Raw genomic sequence first — 26317 nt, 5'->3', positions numbered from 1 at the left:
AGAGAAACGTGTTGAAGTCCCAACCTCAGGCAAAAAAGATCAATGGCACCATCACCATCATAATAGCTAATATTAAAGTGTTTTTGTGTCCTAGACCCTGTTGTAGATGTGTCGTGTGTTGTCTCGATGAATCCACATTGGATCAGTCCTCTTGTTATCCCCATTTTAGAGGTAAGGAAGCTTAGGCTGAGGAACATAACTTCATCAGGGTTACGTGGCTGGTCAGTGACAGAGCCAACAAGTGGGAAGGAAGCCTGTTAGCATCATTGGGTTGCTGTGATTCTCAGCGCTGGCTGCACTTAGACTCACCTGGAGAGCTTTTAAAAACTCCCTCTGCCTGGGTCCCACCCCAGACCAATTCATCAGAACCTCTTGGTGATACATGGGCTTTGGGTTAAAAAATAATCTTTCCAAGTTATTCTAATGTGCAGTAAGAATTGAGACTATGGAGAGTGGATTATTTATTTCCATTACAGATACTCTACCCTCTGAAATATGCTGGGTGTTGTTTAGTTTTAAATAGAGGTTATCTGAGAAATCTATTTGCAGCAAAACATGTGATTTGGAATAGTTGCTCTTTTCTCCTCCCATGACTGGATAATGAGAGGAAATGTCTGCCTCAAACCAGACCCAGAACATGTCATATACCTTGTTAGTATTATTTGACATTTCTACTACTTTTACCAACTAGTAGCTATAGACACTTCTCAGATGTCATTTTGTTTGGGGGCGAAATGACATTTATCCATTCTCTTTTTCTTCCTTGTCTCTCCTTACAAGAAAAAACTGTATCAAAGTGTAGGCAGCAAACGTAAGGAGAGCTATAGCCAAGTCTTGATTTGCTTCAGTCACTGTATTTGATCTTGCCCTTTGTAACTGCAATGTGGCTGTGAAGAGCATGGGCTCTGGGGAAAAGCTGCCCAGTTCAGACCTTCACTTTTTGCCAGTGAACAGCTGCGCAACTGTGAGCGAGTTGCTTAACCCCTCTAAGCTTCAAATCTCATCTGCAAAATGGGAAAAATAGTAGTGCCTGACTCTTAAGTTTTTTTGAGGTTTGAATGACACACAAAGTTCTTAAAGTAGTGCATGGTAAATCCTCCAGAGCCAGTAGCTGCAATAGCAGCAACAGTATTTGTAGCAGTAACAGTAGAAGTAAAATAGAAAGCTTGCCTCCTTTTGTTGACTGAGGTGACTTCTTAAATGGAAGCTCAAAGATCTGGGAAGAAAAAAAATTTTTCCCGTTTCCTTATTCTCATATCAGGAGTGTGGAGAAGTCCAAATAAAATATTTTTGGCTAATCACAGCTGCAGCTTGATCCACACCAACCATGAAAGGTGCTCAATCTGCTTTCTCACTCAGTTTAATTATGAAAATAACAGAAGCATAAGTAGAAGGTCCGCTTTAAAATTCCTTATAAAATATATACATATGAAAATTTATAAAATAGAAATAATCAAAGAATCACAAAAAAATCCCATTCCTTAATTCAGCAAACAGCCATTAAGTACCATGATGCCAGTACCATGCTAGGCCTTATGCTGGAAACTGAGGGCAGAGTGGTGAATAAGACCAAAGCTTTGTCCTGTGGAGCTTATGTTTTAGTGGGGAGATAAGCAATTCAAAGATTATCACTGGTAATATTTTTGGATACATCTTTGCTTTTTTATATGCATATATATCTATATATCACACAATTATCCCAACTTTGTAAATGTATGAAACATACATATGTGTATGTGTGTTCATTCTATTTGTTAATCTGATTTTTTTTTTACATCCAAACAGTATATGATGAACTTCCTTCAGTAATAAAATACTCTTCTGAAAATATCTTTAATGATTGCATAATATTCCATTGTATGGATATACCAAAGTTAGCTAACCAATTGTTTTATTGCACATTTAGCCTTTCATTATTACAGAAACTCTTCCAGGGACTCTATATCTTTGGGTATATCCTTGATTTCTTCCTTAGTACTCGGTTCTAGTCATGGAATAGTACAGTGAAAGGTTATGCAAAATTTTAATATCCCTTATTGTTGTTTTGAGATGACAAAGTAAACGGATCTCCTATCTCCTACATTATTGTAGTCATTTGGATATTGCAATTGCTGATTAAGAAAAGGAAGTCATAGCTTCCTTTCCAGTGCCTTTTGTATTTCATCATACCAACCAGAGCTATATAATTACCTAATTATTCATTGGCAAAGTAAATCATTAATCTGTAGCACCTGAGCACTGTAGCAGCCTTAGAAATTGCAATTTTACCAAAACAGATTTTATAGATGCATAAATATAACATGAATAACATCCCTTCACCTATAAAATGGATATTATTCCCACCGAGAAAGGGAGAAAATCCAGACTTATTTTTCACAAATGTTTTCAGCCAATAATTCTCAAACAGTTGTGCTTTTGGAATGATCCATAATCATGGAATGAGGACTTTGAAGGTTAAAATTTAGTATGCCTTTTCCGTAGGCATGAATCCTTTTTTTTTTCTTCGTTTGCTGTTTTATAAATTAATCATGTCTCTCCTGGTTTTATGATAGATAAGTAAAACCACAATAGATTATGGTTAAATTTTACATAAGAACATATCTTTTGGAATAGTTTTTACATATCAACTACTTTTTTTTTTTTTTTTTTAGATTTGGATCTTACAAAGAAGGACATAATTTTGAGAACAATCATCATTTTCATATGAGTACTCCCAAATACTTTTTATGAACTATTTAGAACAGGAATTCATTGACCACACAATCCTAAGGGAAATAAAAATATAATTAAAGATAAAAAGAAGAGATGAACTAATGCGGGAAACTATACACAAAAAAACCCTTGATTTTGAAAAAATATGGTATCTATGCAGTGGGAAATTCTATCAATTTATAACATATATTGCTAAATACAAGCATTTCTCCAAATTGTTTTTCTTAAATATTTGATAAAAAATAGAATGTGGGGTAACCTAAGAAAGTTTTACTATGAGAGAGAAAATAACAAAAATGTCTTACCTTTTTAATGCTTAAAAATAGGAAATGGATTTTTTGACTAGCTGGAAGGATTACTTACAGAAATCAAGCAGCCTTACATCCCTCTTGGAACAAAGCAGGGGAAAAAAATGTTTAAAGATTAAGTCTAATTGTTAGAAGAATAATGTGTACATATAACTGTTGTTGACTCAGCAGCTGCAGCACGCCCATTGCCATCCTTCCCTGAGCTATGATTGCGTCGTGTCTCTTCTCCGGGTTTGCATCACTCCCTGGCTGTACAGGACACGCTCTGTTGATGTCTCCAGTCAGTCAGGCCACCAGCTGTCAGGGAACATACCTCGGCACACAGAGGGGTCCCACAGAGAGAATTTTCTTCCCTAGAGCCAAGCAGGTAAGTGATGGGGAGAATTCAGCCCAAAAGCATTATCTCCGTGAGGAATAGTGGTTTGAATGTTGTTCAGGGGGGCACACATTACATCTTGGAGCTAGAAGGGCCCTGAATGTTGTTTGATCTCTTGGGGCAGAGATAAAAATTCTAAGAGAATTTCCAAAGGTTTTATGTCACAATCTAAGGAGGTTCCTGGGATCTATTTAATAAAAACGTGTTGAGCACATCACCATATGCAAAACACGATGTCATACTGTGGTGGTTTTAAATATGTCCGCAAGTGATTTGGCACTTCCTTCAAAAGGTGGGGCCTGACTGGTCTCTTTCTGAGTGTGGGCTAGACTTAGTGACTCACTTTTGATGAAGAGAATAATGTGAAAGAGGGGGCATGTGACTTCTAAGCTTGGGTTTTAAAAGATTGTGGCTTCTTCTGCCTCAGTCTCATCCTCTTGGATCTGAGAGAAGCCAGGTGCCACGTCATGAGCCACCCTGTGGAAAGGTGGGGAGGGACTGGGGCCTCTTGCCAACAGCCATGGGAGTGAGCTATCTTAGATGCGGAACCTCCAGCCTCAGCCAAGCTTCAGATTGTACTTCAGCCCTAGCTCACATCTTGACTGCCACTCATGAGAGACCCAAGTCCAACCACCTGGCTTAGCTGCTCCTAAATCCTTAACAGATAATAACTGTTGTTTTAAGCCACCTGTGTTCAGATCTTCCTCAACTTATGACGGAGTTATGTCCTGAAAAACCCATGTAAATTGAAAATATTGTAAGTTGAAAATGCGTTCAATACATCTAACCTACCAAACATCATAGCTTAGCCTAGCCTACCTTAAAAGTGCTCAGAACACTTACAGTAGCTACGGTTGTGCAAAATCATCTAACACAAAGCCTATTTTATAAAGAGTGCTGAAAATCTCATGTAATTTACTGAATAGTGTACTGAAAGTGAAAAACAGAATGGTCATCTGGGTACAGAGTGGTTGTAAGTGTGGGTTACCCTGTGATCGTGTGGTTGACTGGGAGCTGCGGTTCACTGCCCTGCCCAGCATCACGAGAGAGTATTTGTACTGCATATCACTAGCCCAGGAAAAGATCAAAATCCAAAATTCCAAGTGTGGTTTCTACTGAATGCATATTGCTTTCGAATCATCGTAAAGTCAAAAAATCCTTAGTGGAGCCATGGTAAGTCGGGGACCATCTGTATTTGGGTAATTTGCTCTGCATCAGTAGATAACTAACACAGCCCTTGAAACTATTCACATTTAGGGAACTCTGGGAACCTGGCAACAACAAACGTATTTACTTAGCATCTACTATACCCATAGTACAGCACTGGGCACGTGATGGTGATAGGAGGTATCACTTAAGTGGAAAAGACACTGCCCTTTTCTCTGGATCCTCGTCACCACGTTTGGGAAACAAAAAGATGCAGAGACATCGTGAATGGTAACTATTGACTCTTGACTCTCTATTGAGCCAAGTGCTTTACCAACATTATCTCCTAACAACAATACTGCAAGGTCATGTAATCCAGATGACAACTGGGGGTCACTTTACCTTTTAGCTCTGGATAAGATGGACAGAACCCCCATGCCACTCCCTCCAGAAGACAGTGTCCTCTCCCAAACTTCTGTCAGTTGTGGGAAGTTAAGGGGCAAGTGACATTTTTGTGGTCACCCCTCACACAGATCTCCTTCCACTGTCATAGTTCAGTTCATAGATGGTCTTGCGCTTGCATTTCTAACACTTTGATTATGCTGCAGTACAAGGAGAGGATGCACTTAATGCACCTAGCAGTGCCTGGCACTCAGCAGGTGCTCAGAATTTCCCAAAGTTCTGGGGAGGCAAATACACAGAGGCAAGGGCTGCTTATGACTGTGCCAAGCCAACGGAGGTCTCTGTTCTTTCCTTGAGTTCCTCAAAACAAACCAAGTAAAGCAAAGCTACTCTCACCATGTGTTTTAGTGGTAGCATAAGATTTAGAAAGACAGAAGGTTTAAATTATTAAAAACTCAAAACCTCTTCAAGTAGAATTAAATATTCCCTTGTTTTACAAATCTTTTGTCTCTTCCACATCATGAAGTTTAGGAATCTCCCTCTCATCTTCTCTGGTTTCCCACAGCTCCCCCAAATTTCTGTTCATTTCTAATGCAAAGTGGATACTAGCTCTTTTTCTCAGTCTCTCGCTTGTTCATCAAGCGCTCAGGACCTTACTTTCCATCTCACATGGCTTATCTGAGGTGGAGATTTCAATACACCTCTCTCAGTAAATGACAGAGCAAGCAGAAAGTTTAAACAACACAATGAACTTAACCTAACTGACATGTATAGAACAATGAGTGTCCCAAGTAACTTCAAATTACTCATTCAAGTGTACATGGGACATTTACCGAAACTGACCATATGCTGGAGCAAAAAGCAAAATTTAACAAATGTCAATTATTGAATTAATACAGAGTATATTCTCTAATGACAATGAAACTAAGCTTAAATAACAAAAAGATAATGAGAAATCCCTAAATGTTGGAAATTGGATAATAAGTTTCTAAGTAGTCCATGAGTCAAAGAAGAGATCAACATAAAAATTAGAAAATATTTTGAACTAAATATTAATGAAAATATGACATCAAGAGAAATAGAACCAATAGGAGATATGTATCTATATATAGATATATATGCACACACATATATGGATATATATACATCTATATATCTATAGGCTGTATATATAGAACCAATAGGAGATGGATATATATGTACATATATATCTCTATATCCATATATATCCACATGTGTATATATATATCCATCTCCTATTGGTTCTGTTTCTCTGTAGAGACAGGCTTGATATGATATCAAAACTGAAAAGAATGTTAAATGGAAAATCATAGGCCAATCTTGATCATGTACATAGATATAAAATTCCTAAGCAAAATATTGGTAAATCAAATCCAGCATTGTATAGAAAGATAATATATTATGACAAGTTAGGTTTATTCCAGGAATTCAAGGTTAGTTTAACACTTGAAAATAAACCAATGTAATTAAGAATGTAAAACCAGAAGTACCACAACAATGTATAAATGTAAAGATATATACAAAAAAGCATTTGATAAACTTAAATACCCATTTATTATTAAAAAAAAAAAGTCTTAGCAAACTAGAAATAGAAGAAAAGTTTCTTGATCCAATGAAGTGTATGTACAAAATCTTACAGTGACCAGAACAACAGTGAATTATTGAATGCTGTCTTCTTGAGATGGGGCATGAGGCATGAATGCCTGCTATGATCACTGTTTTTGATACCAGAGGTCCTAGCCAGTGCAATAAGGCTAGAAAGACAAATAAAGGGTATAAGAATTTAAAAAGAAAAATAAAATTGTCATTATTTCAGACTACATGATTGTTTTTGTGAGAAAAACCCATCAGAATCTACAGGTAAACTTTTAGAATTACTGGAAGCATAAATCAAGTGGAAAACACACACATTAGGATGAACTGGAAAGAACTAGCATTGAAAAGAACTGCAAGCCTGCTTCAAATCATCTAAGTCCTGTTCCTTAAAGTGTGGCCCATGGACCATCGGCACTGGATTAGTCCGGCTTCTCCAGAGAAACAGAACCAATAGGATATATGTATATAGGAAGAGATGTATTATATGAAATTGACTCATGCAATTATGGAGGCTGAGAAGTCTTGCAATCTGCTGTCTGTAAGCTGGAGACCCAGCAAGGTTGGTGGTGTAATTCAGTCCAAGTCCCAAGGCCTGAACCAGGGAAGCCAATGGTGTAGATTCCAGACTGGGTCTGAAGGCCCGAGAACCGGGAGTGCTGAGAGCAGGAAAAGGTCAGTGTCCCAGCTCAAGCAATCAGGCAGGAAAAAAAACGGTGAATTCCTCCTTCCTTCACCTTTTGTTCTATTTAGGCCCTCAACGGATTGTATGATGACCACCCACACTGGGGAGGGCCATCTACTTTACTGAGTCCACGGATTCAAATGCTTATCTCATCCAGAAAACCCTCATAGGCACATCCAGAAATTATGTAATCTGGGTACCCTGTGGCCAGTCAACACTTAAAATTAACCATCACGCTGACATCACCTGGGTTTTCTTTTTAAATTGTGGAGTCTCAAGGCTTGCCCCAATTCTACTAAATCAGAATTTTCACTTTAACGAGATCCACAGGTGGTATGTGTGGACATTAAAGTTTGAGAAGCCCTGATTTTAGCTGTCCCCAAAATCTCAAGCCCTGAACTGAAATGAAGGTGATTCTGGATGGCTCGTGCCCATAGACACCTGGCAAAATAAGTAAATAACATAAAATAAAATACAATTAACAATGCTCTTATGAGGAAGATAATAGATCTCAAATCATTTTTGTAAATAATTCTTTCATATACAATGTCCAGTCCACAATCAAAGATGACAGAGCACACAAGGAGATAAGACACCCATAAACCACAATCAGCAGAAATAACAAGGGAAACAGACTGACTGAAGCTTTAGGTATGGGATTTATCAGATATAGACTATAAAACAACTATGCTTGCTGTGTTCAAGGGCCTAAAAGCCAAACTTGAACATTCCAGCAGGAAAATTACACTTTTGTAAAACTATACAAAGTGACACAGCAGATTTGAAAAAAAAAAGAAAAATTCTAGAACTCTCAAAAATACTATAATTGAAATTAAGAATTCAGTGAACTGCTTTAACATCAGAATAGACAAATAGCTGAAGAATTGGAGGATAGGTCAGAAGACACTCAGGTCCACAGGTGGAACAGGGCTAGGGAATAGGTCCCAAGGAATAGGGGTAAGGGGAAAATTCAAAGGCATCTGTTTAATATTTGCAAAGACACTATCCTTGTTCTCCATATAAATAAACACATATTTAATAATCCCTTTATACCTTCATACAGTAGTGTGCTTTGTTCAAGTCAAAGTATACACCTTTCACTAGTTTTAACAGAAAGTTCACAGAGCCCTGGTATTATGTAATCCCCTTTAACCTGATGATGATTATTCCAATGCAAGTCCAGGAACTCAGAGCACCTCTAACCAGCCCAGCCTTGCAGATGCTTGCTGTTGCCGAATCCTGGGGTAAAATGAAGGCCCTGATGTTTTGGGTGGGGTGAGGGTGTGGCTGGCCACAGTTTCTCTGATTGCTGGGCCCTTCTGAGAAGACTCGCCTTGGAGTAGGAGGCTGATATCAGCCTGCTGTAAATTGCTAGTAGGGAAGGTTGCCATCCTGGGAATCAAGGAGACTGCTTTGGAGACTTTGATAATGTGGCTGCACTTGAAATGATTGGTAAACTGGTATAATCTGTCAACCCAGCAAAATACAGTATGTTCTTAGCTCTCCTTTTAAGGTTTCTGAGGAAATCTATAGACCTAATTCCTCTTCAATTCCAGCTTACTTTGTAGAGAAGTAAGGTATGCAGATTCCTTATGTTTGCACTGCTGCCTAGCAGAGTAAAACACTATATAAAAGTTTCTTTTTTTTAAAAAATTTGTTTCTTTGCAATAACAGAAACTCTCAAAGAGTATCTTTATAAACATTTTCTAACATTTCTGGCAGTTTTCCACTTAGATTTTTTTTTTTCTTTTGAAAACTGAGCTAGCAAGCAAGATATCAAATATGCTTTTTTTCCCCCAAATTCCTTTTCAATTTAATATGAGAATACAATTGTTTCTTGAATACGCCCTTAGTGGGACAGGTATTATGGATTGAATGTTTTTGTCTCCCCCAAATTCATATGGTCAAATCCTAACCCCCGATGTAATGGTCTTAGGAGGTGGAGTCTTTAAGAGGTAATTAGGTCATGCAGGTGGAGCCCTCATGAATGGGATTAGTGCCCTTATAAGAAGAGACAAAAGAGCTTTCTCTCTCTCTGCCCTCCACCATGTGAGGATACAAGGAGAAAAAGGCCATCTGCAAATCAGGAAGAGGGCTCTCGCCAGACACTGGATCTGCTGGCACCTTCATCTTGTATTTCCCAGTCTCCAGAACTGTGAGAAACATTTGTTGTTTAAGCCACTCAGTCCATGGTAATTTGTTATGGCATCATGAACTGACCAAGAGAACAGATCTGATAATCCAGTGAGTCTCAACCTGGGGTGGGGGTGGTCTCTAGATTGAAGAAGGCAGAGTCCCATGGGGGAAATGGAAACATCCAAATCTCTCCCCCTACTTTATAGTGGACATATTCTTAACAGCCAATGTCTCCTCCATTCTGGAGACCAGGCTCTCCTTTCTTCCCTGCTTGCTCTCCAACCAATTTTCTACTTAGTGGAATCTGGCAATTCAGAGATGTGTCCTCTTGATTTCCATTCATTTCTCATTTGTTTTTGAGTACTAGTACACTTTAAAAATGATCAGATGGATTCTGGGGACAATGGAAGAGACAAGAAGAAAGGAGAGTGCTGATCTGCTGTATTGTGGAGTGGTGAATTTATCTTATTTTATACAGTTGGGTCAGTAGTTATTTTGATTTCAGTGTATTTGGGAAGCATCTGATTATTTTAGCCATAGCTTCTTCTGAGCTAATAATACAGTCTCTCTCCCTCTTTCTCTTTTAGTTAGATCACTTTAATCCGTACCAAGAAGCTGAGTTAAGGCAGTGAGCTGCCTTCATTATGTGAGCAGCTAATAGGAGCAGAAACATAGTCAAGTAATTTCAGAGTAAAGACATTAAAGAAGACTCTAGAATGGGAACCACCTAGTCAAGCATTGATTGATAATGCAAATAACCAGACACCCTTAATAAACTATAGCTTTTCTCTGCACTCAATATGAAGGCGTAAGAGGCAATTCCTCAGAGAATATGCCCCTTTCAGAATCCTGAAATTCATAATCACAGGGCTGGAAGGGAACCTAGAGATCATGTAAATGAGCTCTCTTGTTTTGCAGATGACAAAATGAATTCAGAAGCTAGGTGCCTATACAAGGATGTAGCTGAATAACAGAAAAGCTGAAATAAGAACACAGTTTTCTTGACTCCCTGGTCCAGAATTCTACATTCCCTACAGTATGCCTCATAAAATTTGGCGGGGTGGTGGGTGGGAAACATTTCCAGGGTATATCATGAGGATCTGATACAGTCATGCTTCTACACCATAAAAACTGATGCTCCAAATTGAGTTATGTCTGTCTGTCTTACGCATGTCTCTAATCACAGATGGTGCCCCAGCCCTGGACTCACTCACCACCCTATAGGGACAGACGCTGACCCTCTACTTCTGCTTCTCCTTCCTTTCCCCCTTCCCCAGGGCACCAGTATAGGGCCCGTATCTCTGGTGGAGGAGATTGCTTTCCGAACCACCTTTTTGACCTCATTTCTTCCCTTCACTTTGTTCACCCTGCTGTCAGCAGCTCCGTGGAAACTCTGCTTCTTCCCATTTTGTGAGATGCTCGGACCAAAGGGACCCCAAGCCCACTCGCTGGCTAACTTTGTCACTGATGCTTTGCCTGGCTGGCTGGTTGGCTGTTAGAGTTCTTCCCTTCCTCTCTTCCTCTCCCTCCCTCTTCTACTCCTCCAAGACCATTCCCTTCATAAGGAGGCAGGCCCTTGTCTTCACTGGAGGCTGGAGGATAGACTCAAGATCTTTCTTGTCACCAAGGACATTCAGCTTCTTATGCTCACAGCTGGGCTCCTTCTTTGAGGCAAATGTCCACCTCTGCCCCGCTTCAGATCCAGTGACTTATTTGAAGAATTAGGTCAATGCTCTCCAAATGTTTTGATGTACGCAGCCCTAACAGTAAAAAAAAAAAAAAAAATGAGCATGCACTGTCAATATATTTACTTATAACTGACATACATGTACTACTATTAATCCACATGTTAAATATAAGTAAAGCTTAATTTATCTCCAATATTTTGGGGGTAAGAAGAAATATAAATTGTCACAAATTCTCTTTGTACATCCTCTGTGTCCCCCTGCACACCCCAGAACTGCCGAATTGGGCAGTAGATGCTCTGGGAGCCACACATGGAATAAGTCTGGGTTCCGTAACAGTAATAACGATTGCTGCCACGTTTTGAGCCCTAACTGTGCGTCAGGCATGATACCATGTCTTTACATAAAATGTTCCACTGAATTTTTGCAGGAGCTCCATGTGGTAGGCACTCTTGATTCTCATTTTATTGTTGAAGAACTGAGGCTCAGAGATGCTGAGCTTTGCCCACCGTTGCCACTAGCAAGAAGCAGGGCAGAATCAAAGCCAGGTCTCTTCTGACTTGAAGCACGTCTTAGTCACTGTGTTGTGCTGCTTCGGGGATGACAGCAAGCAATTGAGGACTAAGAACTGTGCTGAGCCCTGGACACACACAGAGAACAGGGACGCAGCCTCTGCCCTTGTAAGACTGCCATCCTACTGGGCTCTGATGTCCTGGGGGGCTCCCTAGATCTGACTGAAAAGGGTTTGATCAGGTTGAGTATATCTTCTGAGGCTTAAAAAAAAAAAGTTCACAGCATGGAATTGTTGTAGGAATTTTTTTAAACCTTAAAATGTATAATTATGCAGTATTGTAGCACATTTGGAATTCTGTTGGCTCTGAGTCTTGGAATCCTATCATTTATAGCATTCTAAGTTTCAAACACTCAACTTATAAACTAACTTTTTAATAAATTAACTTTTCACAATTTTTTCAAGAGTTTGGATTTCCCAAACAACATACTTAAAGTTATTATAGCATTTTAGAAAGATCAACAAGAAGCACTGATGAAATTTTCAGGTAATTAGAGTACCATGTTCTTTGAGTATTCTGGTTAACTGAGATTACTGCTTCAAAATACTCTCAGGTGAATAGAGTCATAGGAAAAGAAATCATTTCCCCAAATTCCTTAATGAAATAAATAACTTAAAGCCTGATGACATATTCTTTCCCAGCTGGAGATAACATTAATATCCCTTACTCACAAAGCCCTGGAGCCCATCACAGTAAAGAACGAGAAGTTGAATGTATTCCTGTTCATTTCTACCACAGATTCCCGATGGCACGTGACTTTGCATCCCTAAACAGTAATGGCAAATGTCACAAAATTAATCATTGTAAACACCTGTGTTCAGAGACTATCTGTTCTTTAATATTGACAAAACATGTTGCTTTGTAGTCTGCAAGTCCTTTTGTATTTACAATTTCTTTTTGATCATCATAGTCATCTTTTTTAGCTGATGTCCTAATTATCTATTATTGTATAGTAAATATGTCTCATGATTTTGTGGTGTTGACCTAAAACAAATAGACTGCCAGATATTTCTCCAGCAAAGATGGGTTTATTCTGGATTAGCAGAGGATTGCAATTTGGTGTCTGTGGCCACGACAAGCCACGTGCAAGTCGCAATAAGGCACGGGAAGGAGACCACTTGTACAGAAGAGAAAAGGAACTTGGGAGGGCTACAGTAAACAGAGTCCAAGGCTGAGTCCTTGCCAGGAAAGAAGAGGAGTCTTTCTTCTTTCTTTGGGGCTCTGCTATCATCATGGGGTGTGACAGCTCTCCCTTCTGGTCTCCTGACTTTATTTAATTGAGGTTTGTTTATTAATTTTTTACAGTGGGTTAGAAATTTGGGCAGCACTCGGCGGGGCAATCCTTCTGTTCCATTTGGCATTGCCTGGGTCACTTGCTGGCATGTGGATGGTGGCGGGGCTGGACCAGAGGGTCCTAGCTGGCTTTACCCATGTGACCGTGTCTTGATGAGGAAGGCTGGAGAGGACTCAACTGAGTCCCTTAGCTGTCTTCTCTATGCTGTTGGGTAGTTAGACTTTATATATGGTGGCTCAGGGCTCCCAAGTGAGTATTCCAGGAGGTAGAATATGGAAGCTTCCAGAAGACTAAGACGTTGGCTCAGATGGAACAGTCACTTCTGCCATATCCTATCCATCAAAGTAGTTGCTCAATTCAAGGACGGGACCAGGTCCCCACCTCTCAATAGGACAGGTATCGAAACGTATGTGACCGTCTTTAATCTGCCACAGCTAGATTTCAGGAGGTGTTCTTTGCATTTTCTAGATGAGGAAACTAATACTCAGGCTGATTGAGTTGACTTGCCCAGAAGGGCATATCTAGTAGGTGGGGAAGGTCAGACCCTGCCCAGGACTGCTGATTCCAAGGCCAGTATACCTATACTGCTGGAGACCTTGCTGGGCTCAAATAAATATTTTCTAAAGAACATAATATGCAACAGTGCTTCTTCTCCTCCTACTCTTCCCCCCCTTCCCCCTCCCCCTCCCCCCCTCCTTCTTCATCTGGCTTCTTACCTTTTAAAATTTATTGGGGGAATTCAGGGCATTTGAGGGCTCAGACAAGCCCTTAAGTGTCTGTGTTTCTGATGGTACATGTGCCCAGTGGCTCTTTTTTCCCATTTGACCTGTTTTCTTCCTGAGGCAGGAATGAGGTAAGGGCAAGAGGGAAAAGGTGGAAGTTTTTCTGTAAGAAATGGGGGTCGGGATAATTCTATTTAGTAGCTCCAGATGCTGCCCTTAGCATTGGCTGCTGGTTCCATTACCTTCAGTTCTCAGCAAGCAAGGGGCTTCACCCATGCAAGAAGCACCATTTATTTAAGATTAATGTGGGTGGGAAATTAGTCAGGAAACAAATAGCTGGGGGACAAGGAAATAAGTATGAGCTATTTCATTGACCATTAAGAATCAGTCCTCTGGAATCTGGCTTTAAATCGAAACATTGCTTAACAAAAGCCAGAGCATGCTTCACAGCAGTTTTCCTGTACAGTATAAATGGCTTTTTTGAAAAGCACCTCCCAGTACATGACATTTGCTCTATTGCTCAGATTTGGTCACAGGAAATCCTGGGGTTCTCTCTGGTAGAAGGCACTTTGTCTTTACTAATAAGCTATGCTTTCACTTTTCTTTATCTTAAAATGTCAAAAGATGCTTCTTTTCCTCTCTCAGTGAAGCAATGGCTATACTAACCCTCTCCTTTTTTCTTATTATAGCAGAGCCTATTGTTATATTATCCAATATTATTTTATATTATTAATTATGTAATATTTTATTTGTAATTATAATTATAATAACAGCCTATTGCTATGGTTACTATAGCCTACTGCTATAGTATCCTTTAGATTTTTTTTAAAATTTATTTATTCATTTTATTTAATTTTTTTTTTTTTTTGGCTGCATTGTGTCTTTGCTTGCACCCAGGTTTTCTCTAGTTGCTGAGAGCGGGGGCTACTCTTTGTTGCAGTGCGCTGGCTTCTCACTGCGGTGGCTTCTCTTGTTGCAGAGCACAGGCTCTAGGTGTGTGGGCTTCAATAGTTGTGGCACACAGGCTTCCGTAGTTGGGGCTCGCAGGGTCTAGAGCTCAGGCTCAGTAGTTGTGGCGCACGGGCTTAGTTGCTCCGCGGCATGTGGGATCTTCCCGGACTAGGGCTCGAACCCGTGTCCCCTGCATTGGCAGGCGGACTCTTAACCACTGCACCACCAGGGAAGCCCTATCCTTTAGATTTAAATTTGTGCACCAAGTCTTTGCAAATACCTCGTCTCTCCTCTTCCAAAGTGCTGGAATTTGTTTTATTTACTGAAAAGAAACCTGCCCTATTTTTTACCAGACAGCAAAAGCACTAAAGAAGTCTACAAAAGCACTTTGGAAATCTACATCAGATCTAAGCACGGAAAAATTCCCTTCCAAGTACTCCTGAATGTAACCATGCCAAACAGCATATTGCAGACCCGTAGCCCAGGACTTCAAAGTAACAGCAAAATTAAAGTTCAATCAAAGCATCGTTCACTCGGAACATTTTTGCTTTGTGGATATCAAGTACCACATGTACTTGCAGTGGCTAGAATTTCCATAAAAGGAACAACAGGAGAGCTAGATTGCATTACCTAAAAGCACTGGTGGCTGTTATCACAAAGGGAAAAAAATTAAAGCAGAGGAAAGATGATAGGACTAGAGTTAGCTGAAAATGAAAGGCAGAGTGCTTGAGCACTACCTGGGAATATTAGTGGGACCATGAGCTGTGCCCATCTGATGTGTGCCGTTATTATATCCTTTATCCACAATGTCTGAGGCTTGGGAAATTTCTGTGATTTATGAAGTGCCACCAAGCTTGCCTCTCTGGCAAGGAAAGCCACTGTGGCTCAGTTTAGTGCAGTGGTTTCCAAAATGGGATCTTTCGCTCCTGGGGTGCAGGAAAAATATTAATTAGAATTACTATTTTATTCCATAGTATTTTAGCGTTTTAAATCTTGATCTGGGGGTTACGTTTATAGCAATGCTATTGAAAGTGAGGGCCATCACAGGCGGCATCGCTATCACCTGGAAGCCTGTCAGAAATACAAATCCTTGGGTCCCATCTCAAACCTACTGAATCTCTGCTGCTCTGGGGTTGGGACCCCATGGGCTGTGCTTGAACAAGCGCTCTAGGTGATTCTGATAACCACGAGACTTTGAAGAGCAAACTGGTTTTTAGTGTATACGTTTATAAATAAATACACATGGGAGATGCACTCAGACGTTTTTACTGATGGGATGCTCAAACAAAAATGCAGGAAGATGATGCAGTGATGGAAACCTGCTGCCTCAAGGACATACTCTTCCCTTTTTTTCTATTTTGCTAATTAACCCTGGGATCGGGGGGGGGGGGAGGTATCACTTAGCCTCTTATTGTACTTTCTAGGTGAATTTAAACAAGTTACTTAATCCCTCTGAAAAATGAGAATAAAGTGAGATGTTTTATCTCACAGGACTGTTGAGGAGAGTTAAGTAAGCTTGTGTATACCAGAAGCATGTAGTGAACCTTGAGCACAAAACAGATGCTTGGTTCCTCTTTTCCCATATAGCTGTGGATGCCACAGCATCAACAGTGTAAGTTCTTCTGCCTGCTCTGGTAGATCTATTAGTCCCCAAACACATCAGTATATGTATGGAAGCTAAAAAAAAAAATCTCTTATGGTCTACAGACTATAACCTTGTATATTACACTTTGTGACACCATGCCAATACAGACAGATGGAGAGGGCAGCAAATGAGTTTATTCAACATAGTTACCCTTTCCAAGAGTTGTATGTAATTTTCCATTGACATTCCAAGCTGCAAAGAATAGCAGTATCAGTGATGCTGCAGACCGTAGCAGTTCAACATCATGCTGTTGTGAGGAACAGCTAGTAAAACCCATTACTGATTATCCTCTAGAGCAAGTAGCCTCTGACTCAAGCTGTGCATGCTTCAGCCTGGCAGCCGGACACAGCTGAGTTAGCTTGTGGGAGATGATGAAAAGTATTAGCCAAAGGTTTTCTCTACGAGACCCGGGAAATGTGCCGAACCTTTTGTGTTCATAAGAATCACCTGGAGAGCTTGTGCAGTTGGCACATTTCTGGGCCTCATCCCCAGAGATTTTTATTCTATCGGTATGAGGCGGGCCTAAGAATCTGTATTGTTAACAAGCTTCCCACGTGATTCTATTGCAAGTGGTCCACGCACAGGAGAATTTATGTGCCCTGAATCGCAGAGGTTTTAGAGCTGATTAGCACTTTAGAGCTCATTTGGTGTGATATTTCTTAACCTTTTTCCCTTCATGAAAGCCAAGACGATTGCCATTAAGATAAATGCATGACACTTTCTCATTAATATATTCACATTTGACAAAACCACAAAGGTTGGGAAAGACTAAAACATGCCACAACTGTTAGCAGCAGTAATTCACAGCAGACCAAGGCACTGATAAGACTGTGTTTTACTCAGTTCCCTACTGTGGAATTTAACAGTACCTTTCAAGAAAACTTATCAAAATATGAGGGAGAGAGAAAAAGTGTTAATACAGAAATGACCTTGAATCTACTGCTGTTTTAGAAATAAGTCATTAGTAATCTTGAGTACTTTATCAGTAACAGATTTCCTGGTGATACAGATCACAATTGAGACACGCCCCTGTGGCAGGGTCTGCTAGTTGTCTCCTGATATTTCTTTTCCTCTGTGCTCTGTAAGAACCTCCAAATTTTAGCTGGGCACATGGACACTGAGGAAAAAATGGCTACATTTCCCAACCTCTCTTGCAGCTACGAATAATCATGGGCCTAAGTTTCTGACAATAGGATATAAGAGGAATTAGTGAGACTTCCAGGAAGTGTCCTTAAAGGGAGGGCATGCCTCTTCTCCTTTCTGTGGCTGGAATGGGAGGTGAAAGTTAAAGCAGCCGTCTTGGACTATGATGAGGAAAGTATGTGTTGAAGGTGGCAGAGGAAAGAACCAACTAGAGGGGAAGAAATAATCAAAGAAATAATACAAAGAAAAATGTCCAAGGCTGAGAAAAGGTGGAATCTTCTGACTGAACATATCCTCCAAATCCTGAACAGGATGAAGGAAACAAAATCAATATCAAGAGGCACACGGGCACCATTTCAGAAATCACAGCCCTTGTTGCCGCAGGATCCAGAGAGGTTTCAAATGGCTTAAGACTGTGGGACTGTGAGTTGTTGCTTCAGCACCTTGAATCTTGAAATAACTGCCCCTATACTGTTTCCAAGGTATAGAGCAAGCAGTCGATGATTGTGTCTTAGTCGATGAGCCTCAAGAGGAAAATGCTCAGATCAAGATGATGGAGTAGGAAGAGCCTGGGCTCACCTCCTCCCACAGACACACCAAAACTCTCTCTTTCTGAGAATGACCTAAAGACTAACAGGACAACTCTTCTGCAATTAGGGATGTAAAGGAAAAACCACATTGAAACCGGTAGGAGGGGCAGTGATCTAGCCAGAACCCACAGGTGACCCAAAAGCAGAAGGGGATATCCTAAACTCAGGGGTCCTTCCTGAGGAATGAGGGGTTCAAGTCCCGCACTGGGTACCCCAGCCCTAGGGACCAGGATGATCAACCCCCTTAAAGGTTTTGAAAACCAATGGCGCTCTATGACTGGGGAGCCAGGGGCTGTAGGAATCTGTGACTCCACTCTGAAATGGTGCTCACACAAACTTACTTGCTCTGAGTCCCAGCCCAGAGGCAGCAGATTGAAAAATGCCTGGCATTCTATCAGGCCTGCCAAGACCACCCCAGCACACGCCCAGCCTGCACCAGATTCCTGCTCTAGGCCCCCAGCCCCCTGCCAAGGCGGCAGCCCTCAGTGGGCCCCAGGAGAAGTCCCTGTCAGCACCAGGCTCTGGCTACAGCCCCACCCACCAAGGTGGTGACCCCCAACATGCCCCAGGAGAAACCTTGTCCTGTGCCCACTTCAGGTCCAGCCCTCCCATCAAAGCCACTGGCACATGCAATCTGCATAGGAACGTTCCTACACAAGGACATGCCTTTAAGACTGGGAGAGGTAACTGTTTTGTCATAGAGACAAACACAGAAAGTCAAACAAAATGAGAAGACAGAGGAATACGTTCCAAATGAAAGAACAAGATAAAACCACAGGAAAAAACCCTAATGAAATGGAAAATGAGTAATTTACCTGATAAAGAGTTCAAAGCAACAGTCATAAAAATGCTCAACAAACTCCAGAGACAAATGGAGGAACACAGTGATAACTTCAGCAAAGAATTACAAAATATAAAAAAGAACCAATCAGAGCTGAAGAATACAATAACTGAAATGAAAAATGCACTAGAGGGAATCAACAGCAGACTAGGTGATACAGAAGAATGCATAACACAGAATAGTGGAAATCACCCAATCAGAAGAGAAAAAAGAATTTAAAAGAACAAGGATAGTTTAAGGGACCTCTAGGACAACATGAAGCATACTAACATTCACATTATAGGGGTCCCAGAAGGAGAAGAAAGAAAGAGGGTGGCAGAAAATGTATTTGATTAAATAATGGCTAAAAAATTCCCAAACCTGTGGAAAGAAACAGATGTCCAGGTCCAGAAAGCACAGAGAGTCCCAAACAAATTGAGGCCAAAGAGGTCCACATCAGGACATATCATAATTAAAATGGCAAAAGTTAAAGAGAAAATTTTAAGGCGGCAAGAGAAAAGCAAAGAGTCACATATAAGGGAACTCCCATAAGATTTTTTCAGCAGAAACTTTTGCAGGCCAGAAGGGAGTAGCATGATATATTTAAAGTGCTGAAAGGAAAAAATCTACAACCAAGGATACTCTACCCAACAAGGTTATCATTCAGAACTGAAGCAGAGATAAAGAGTTTCCCAGGCCAGCAAACAAGAAAAGAGTCCATCACCACTAAACTGACCTTATAAGAAATGTTAAAGGGCCATCTTTAAGTGAAAAAGGAAAGGCCATAACAAGAAATAAGAAAATATATGAAGGGAAAAAAAAACTCACTGGTAAAGGCAAATTTATAGTAAAGGCAGTGGATCAACAACTTAAAAAGCTACTATCAAGGTTAAAAGTTGTAAAATTAACTATAGCTACGATAAATAGTTAAGAGAGACACAAAAAGATGTAAAATATGACATCAAAATGTAAAATGGGGTGGGGGGAGATGAAAAATATAGAGCTTTTAGAATGTCTTAAACAACTATCATCTTAAAACAAATTTACCTATCTACCTACCTATCTACCTATCTATCTATCTATCTATCTATCTATCTATCTCATGGTAACAATAAACCAAAAACCTACAATAGATACACAAAAAGCAACAGAGGAACCTAAACATAACACTAAAGAAAATCATCAAACTACAAGGGAAGAGACCAAAAGAAGAACAGAAAACCACAAAAACAAACAGAAAACAAGTAACAAAATGGCATTAAGTATGTACCTATCAATAATCACTTTAAATGTAAATGTACTGAATGCCCCAATCAAAAGACAGAGTGGCTGAATGGGTTAAAAAAACGAGACTCATCTATACATGGCTTACAAGAGACTCACTTCAGAGTGAAAGACACAGAGAGATTGAAAGTGAAGGGATGGAAAGATATTCCATGCAAATAGAAGCTAAAAGAAAGCTGAGGTAGCAATAGTCACATCAGACGAAATTGATTTTAAAACAAAGTCTATAACAAAAGACAAAGAAGGGCACTGCAATAACGATAAAGGGGTCAATCCAAGAAGAGGGTGTAACACTCATAAACATATACACACCTAACACAGAAGCACCTAAATATATAAAGCAAATATTAACAGGCATGAAGGGAGAAACTGACAGTAATACAATAATAGTAGGGGACTTTAATACCCCACTTACATCAATGGATAGATCATCCAGACAGAAAATCAATAAAGAAACACTGGCCTTAAATGACACATTAGATCAGATGGACTTAATACCTACAGAACTTTCCATCCCCAAAGAGTAGAATACACATTCTTTACAAATGCACATGGAATGTTCTCCAGGATAGATCACATGCTAGGCCACAAAACAAACCTCAATAAATTTTAAAAAAAGAAAAAGAGGAAAATGTCAGAAACATTATACACTTAGATTCTAGGAATAGCATCACATACAGCAGAATGCAAAATAACAGTAAGGTAGATAAACAATCATTCATAGAGCAAAATAACTTTTATATCTGTACCTGCTGTTGAAGTCCCACAGAAAGTGCACCAGGGAAACTTACTGCTTATACAAGCTGAGTCTACTGCAATTGCAGAGCAAGGAAAACATAACCTTTTCTGGAGTCTCGGTAGGGTCTCCAATGGGGGGAGTTAGGGAAGGGTACTTATAGAGTTTGGAGGGCTGGAATTAGTCATAGGGCAGTTTAGGTCAGGGATTGACAAAATTTGTAAATCTGGCAAGTTGCTAGAACTGTCCGTGGTCTTTGGAACACATAAATCCATGTGGAGTTATTGTTACTGTGGTCTTATATTGGGATATATGGGTCTGAATGAGCAGGTGTTAAAATAATTTGAATTTAGATAGTTGATGTTACACACTATATTCTGGCATAGTTAATCTATTTTGCAAACCACAATACAGGTTGTTTTTTGTTTTTTTGCAAACTGTGGTTTCCATTTCTTTTCTCACTGTAGTATCTCGCATAGTGCCCTCGTGGGCACTCAATAAATGTTTGGTTGAATGAATTAGTAAATTAATTATTAAAGGTAAATCAAGAACAAAACTAATGGTCCAAGTATCTACACACAAAAGCATCTGGCAGTGGTGCTTAATAAAAATGCAGATTCCTGGGGTCACCCCCCAGATAGTGTGATTAAGTAGGTCTGGATTTGGGGCTAGGTGATTCTGATGCAAGTGGTCCACAGATTTCACTTTTGAGAAACACTAGCATAGTGGCATGGTGATAAATAAAGTGGGCTTGAGATGTTAACATGTGGAAGGAAATAAGACCTTATAGGTATCTTTGGGACTTGGTTAAATAGGATTGATAATTGAACTAAAGAAATCAAGAGTTATGTCCCCTTCAAAATAAGCCAGCTGATAGAAAAGGAAGCACAATGAACTGTATAAGTACATACCTACCTAAAACTCTATGCATTTTTTAATGAATAATAATCCTTTGATTTATTTACTATACATTTTTGTTACCCAGAGCTAACCTCTTTCAACTCCTTTTTATTTTTTCTATTTTATTTTTTCTTTTTTAACATCTTTATTGGAGTATAATTGCTTTACAAAGGTGTGTTAGTTTCTTCTTTATAACAAAGTGAATCAGCTATACATACATGTGTATCCCCATATCTCTTCCCTCTTGCGTCTCCCTCCCTCCCACCAAAATCTGTGGATTTTTATGTGATACACAGTGGTGAGCACTTAGTTGAGAAGTAAAGAAAAGAGAAATAGAAGCGATATTGTCATGGTAGAGCGTGTCAGATTACAGTGTCTTGACAGAGCTCTGTTACTAGGTTATTTCTTATTAATAATAAAATGTCTAAATTAGAATGCTTTTATTATGCTTTTCATTGAGGTGAAATTAACATTAAATTAAACATTTTAGAGTGAACGATTCAGTGGCATTCAGTTCATTCACAGTGTTGTGCAACCACCACCTCTCTCTAGTTCTGAAACATTTTCATCACCCAACAGTAAAACCATGTACCCATTAAGCAGGCATTCCCCAATCCCTCCGCCCGCCCCCGCCCCACCTCTCCCCAGCTCCTGGCAAATGCAGATCTGCTCTGTCTCTATAGATTTACCTATTCTGGATGTTTTGCATAAATGGAATCATGCAATATGTGGCCTTTTTGTGTCTGGCTTCTTTCACTTAGCATAATGTTTCCAAGATTCATCCATGTGGTAGCAGGTATCAGTACTTCATTCCTTCTAATGGCTAAGAATATTCCACTGTATGCATATACCCCAATTTGTTTATTCATTCATCTGTCCATGGACATCTGGGTTGTTGTTTCCACATTTCTGCTACGGTGAATAGTGCTGCTGTTTGTGTACAAGTATACCTGCTTATTTTAGGTATATACGTAGGAGTGGAATTGTCGGTTCACGTGATAATTCTATGTTTAGACTTTTGAGGAACTGCCAAACTATTTCCTGCAATGGCTGAACCATTTTACACCTCCACCAGAAAAAGATGAGGGTTCCAATTTCCCCACATCATCACCCACAGTTTGTATTTATTTATTTTTTGCTACAGCCATCCTAGTGGATATAAAGTGATATATCATGGTGGCTTTGATTTGCATTTCCCTAATGACTAATGATGTGGAGCATCTTTTCATTTGCTTGTTGGTCATTTGTATATCTTATTTGGAAAAAGGTCTACTCAAATTCTTTGCCCATTTTAAAATTTGGTTGATTGCCTTTTTGTTGTTGAGTTGTAAGAGTTTTTAAAAATATATTCTGGATACCAAGCTCTTATCAGATGTGTGATTCAAAAATCTCTCTCCCATTCTGTAGGCTGTATTGCTTTTTAAAAAATTAGTTGAATTGACTAACAGTTATCTTTATACTAACATAAGTTTCACTCCCTTGTGTTCTGATGTGCTTTCTTGAGTGGAAGACCTAGTTAGGGCCATGTGAATACGTATAAATGTCTGGTATATATTGCCTCGCTCCTAATCTTAATAAGTTTGTGGGAACAAGTTGCTCATGGGAACATATTTTTCAGGAGGATCATGGCAAAAAAAAAAAAAAAGATTGAAAATTGCTTTTCTAGACCAAAGGTCCAGATTCAAGAATAGGATGATGGGGGCTTCCCTGGTGGTGCAGTGGTTGAGAATCCGCCTGCCAATACAGGGGACACGGGTTCGAGCCCTGGTCTGGGAAGATCTCACATGCCGCAGAGCAACTGGGCCCGTGAGCCACAATTACTGAGCCTGCGCGTCTGGAGCCTGTGCTCCGCAACAAGAGAGGCTGCGATAGTGAGAGGTCCGCGCACCGCGATGAAGAGTGGCCCCCGCTCGCCGCAACTAGAGAAAGCCCTGGCACAGAAACGAAGACCCAACACAGCCAAAAATAAATAAATTAAAAAAAAAAAAAAGAAGAATAGGATGATGTATTCCTGATTCCTGCATACCAAAAACTGGTTCAGAGGTGTGAAACAAAAGCAGGAGGGACACCAACTAACGTGACATATATGAAGTCTCCTCAGCCACACCGACCTTGCCGTTCCTCAACCCTTGGATCTTGAGACAGAGTGACGAAAAGCAAGATAATTCCGTGATTCTTATTCCCAACGTTGGCTCATTCAGCAACCTCCAAAGAACAGTGCAGCTCAAGCCATTAGAATTTGGCTTATTAAAAGGGGACATGAGTCTCACAAAGCCTCAAATACCAGCTTTTTATTTTTTTTTTAAAAACAAAACTAATAGCAGCAGCAGCAGCATGAGATGTTATGTAGCATGAAGCTGAAATTGTTCAGATCCTGGAGTTGGAAGGGAAGGATATGCACCAAAGAGTGATTGCCCTTAATTTAGGAATAATACAAAGACCAGTGGGAAAGCAGACTGTTCCTGGCTGATAAAACCATGGAGGATTTCAAGTTTCCCGACACCTCTAGACCGGGCCCTAGCAAATATTAAGCGCAGAGTGAAAACCGTCTTTAACATTCGGCTATAGACTTTCAGATCTGGACTGTGCTTCATCTTAAAGGTGTCCCACTGGCATGTAGCACGCAGAGACGGAATAAAAGCCACTGATTCTTCCTTATGAAATCAATCCCGCTGGCTACCCACAGCCAGATTATAGACAAATCAGAGCCATCTATTAACATAAGTATAAACTGGAGACTGTGTATGCTCAGGGTCAGCAGAAACCATGGATGAACTTGGCGGGTGATCAGAAAAGTACAGAAATCTACTCTGCCCTCTAATACTTCGCCACTTCGTCTAGTCCCAGTGGACACAACGATCACCAGCAGAGAGTTAATCAACTCTTGATGGATGAAATGTTTACCGAGTTTTTGTTACATGCTGGAGACAGTGCTAGATCATCAAAGACAAAGCTCCTGTTCTGAAGGTAAGGCGGCCATACAGAGTAGAGGTTTCTCACACAGGAGGATGGGGCCTGGCAGAGTGGCGAGGCCCACTGGACTTGGGAGGAAGGAGAGCTGGGTCAGCTTTGCTCTGAGCCAGGACTCTCCTGGTTGCAAGTGATAGAAACCTAATTTGAATTAAAAAGAGGGAATGTATTGTCATGAAACCAATCCCCTGGAAGGGAAGGGATCTGCCAGGCTTCAGAAGCAATTGGAACCAGGGACTAGATAGCCATCAAGACAAGGTTACTGCACGGGCTATGTCTGGAGAGCTCTTCCCTCCCACTTAGTTTATCTGCTACTCGTTATTCATGTGTCCAGTCACTTCCTCAGGAAAGCCTCCCCTCCCCTGACTCAGCTCCCTGACTGAACTCACCCAGACACCTGGCTGGTCTATTCAAGCCTTTGGGGCAAATTAGAAAAAGGTGACCCTTTTGCATGGACAGCGCCAGGGTGTGAAGAATAGGGTCCCCCTTCCTCTGGGCACATACAGCTTCACACCAGGCCTCATGGCTTGGTGAGAAGACTCTAGATGGGATTTCAGCCCACTTGTCCCCTTGGCTGTGCTGCTTTGCGCAGTGTACACACTGGCTTATCAGCTGTGGACCCTGCAGTTCTCAGCTAGCCTGACTGGCTCTTGGAGACCCTAATCTTTCTGTTGAGCCTCTCCTCAGAGCCTGTGCCCATCTTCAGTGAGGGACCACACAGTGGCAGGCGAGAGACTGAATTTGCATTGTCGAAGAGAGAAGTTGGAAAACCACAGAAATAAAGTGATGCGGTGCTCACAAAAAAACCCTGTAGTCTATTGTATATTCTCAGAAGACTACCTTTTCTCACTACTTGTCAAAATAGGAGTTTTACGTTGCTCGCCTGATTATTTAAGGAATGTCTCCCCTGCAAACTTGTAAGCCCCACAAGGACAGCAGTTGGGCCTGTTTTTGCCCAACATGTTATTCCTAGGGCCCAGCAGTATCTGGCACGTGGTAAGCCCTTAATAAATACTGTTTGTTTCATGAATAAATGAATGAGCAAACAAATGAGTGTGTGTTTATTCCTCTGAGACTGGCTTTTTTAATGAGGGGGGAGCCATGCTTGAGGGCAGCTTATAAGCCCACAGACAGAGAAGGCTGCTTCTTCTTAATTCTGATTTTTAAAATTCCAGGGAAGGATGCTCACTGGCCCATTTGAGATCACATGTCCACTGGGAGTGGGAGGCACCCTGACTGGCAATTCCTATCAAAGCTCTTTTTGGTGAATGGTAGGGTGAGCAGTACCCCAAAAGTAGAGGAGACTCTTGCTGGCGAAAGAGGAGAAGGCTGGGCAGAAACAACTCTGATGGCCCCCATACTGCCATTGACTTGCCATGGGCTGGTCACTTCTGTCTTTGTTTCCTCACCTGTGAAATGAGGGAATGAGCTGAGCTCATCTCTGAGATCATCCAGCCCAATGTTCTGTTCGTTTTGTTCTGCTTCTGGTTTTGGTTCTGTTTCCTCCTGCCAAATTCTGTTCTAGTGCTGCATGTGTTAAGTGGAAAGAAACATGACTGTGGGCGGCCTCAGTCAAGGCGGGCTTAATGGAGGTGAGCTTTACGCTGAGTGGGAAGGGCAGGGGAG

General features: G+C 40.6%; 1 protein-coding gene across 1 annotated transcript in view; it reads left to right on the top strand.

Annotated features, from left to right (window-relative positions):
• CWH43 (cell wall biogenesis 43 C-terminal homolog) overlaps positions 1–26317 on the top strand; it is a 152575-nt gene that overhangs the window by 46856 nt on the left and 79402 nt on the right. The window contains 1 exon segment of the mRNA XM_082462517.1: positions 2652–2703. Coding sequence (XP_082318643.1) covers positions 2652–2703 — 52 coding nt within the window.

Source organism: Balaenoptera physalus (assembly GCF_965194825.1).
Source record: "Balaenoptera physalus genome assembly, chromosome: 5".
In the NCBI taxonomy this organism is placed as follows: Eukaryota; Metazoa; Chordata; class Mammalia; order Artiodactyla; family Balaenopteridae; genus Balaenoptera; species Balaenoptera physalus.
The sequence above is the reverse complement of the archived record's forward strand: the minus strand, read 5'-3'. Positions and strand labels throughout refer to the sequence as shown.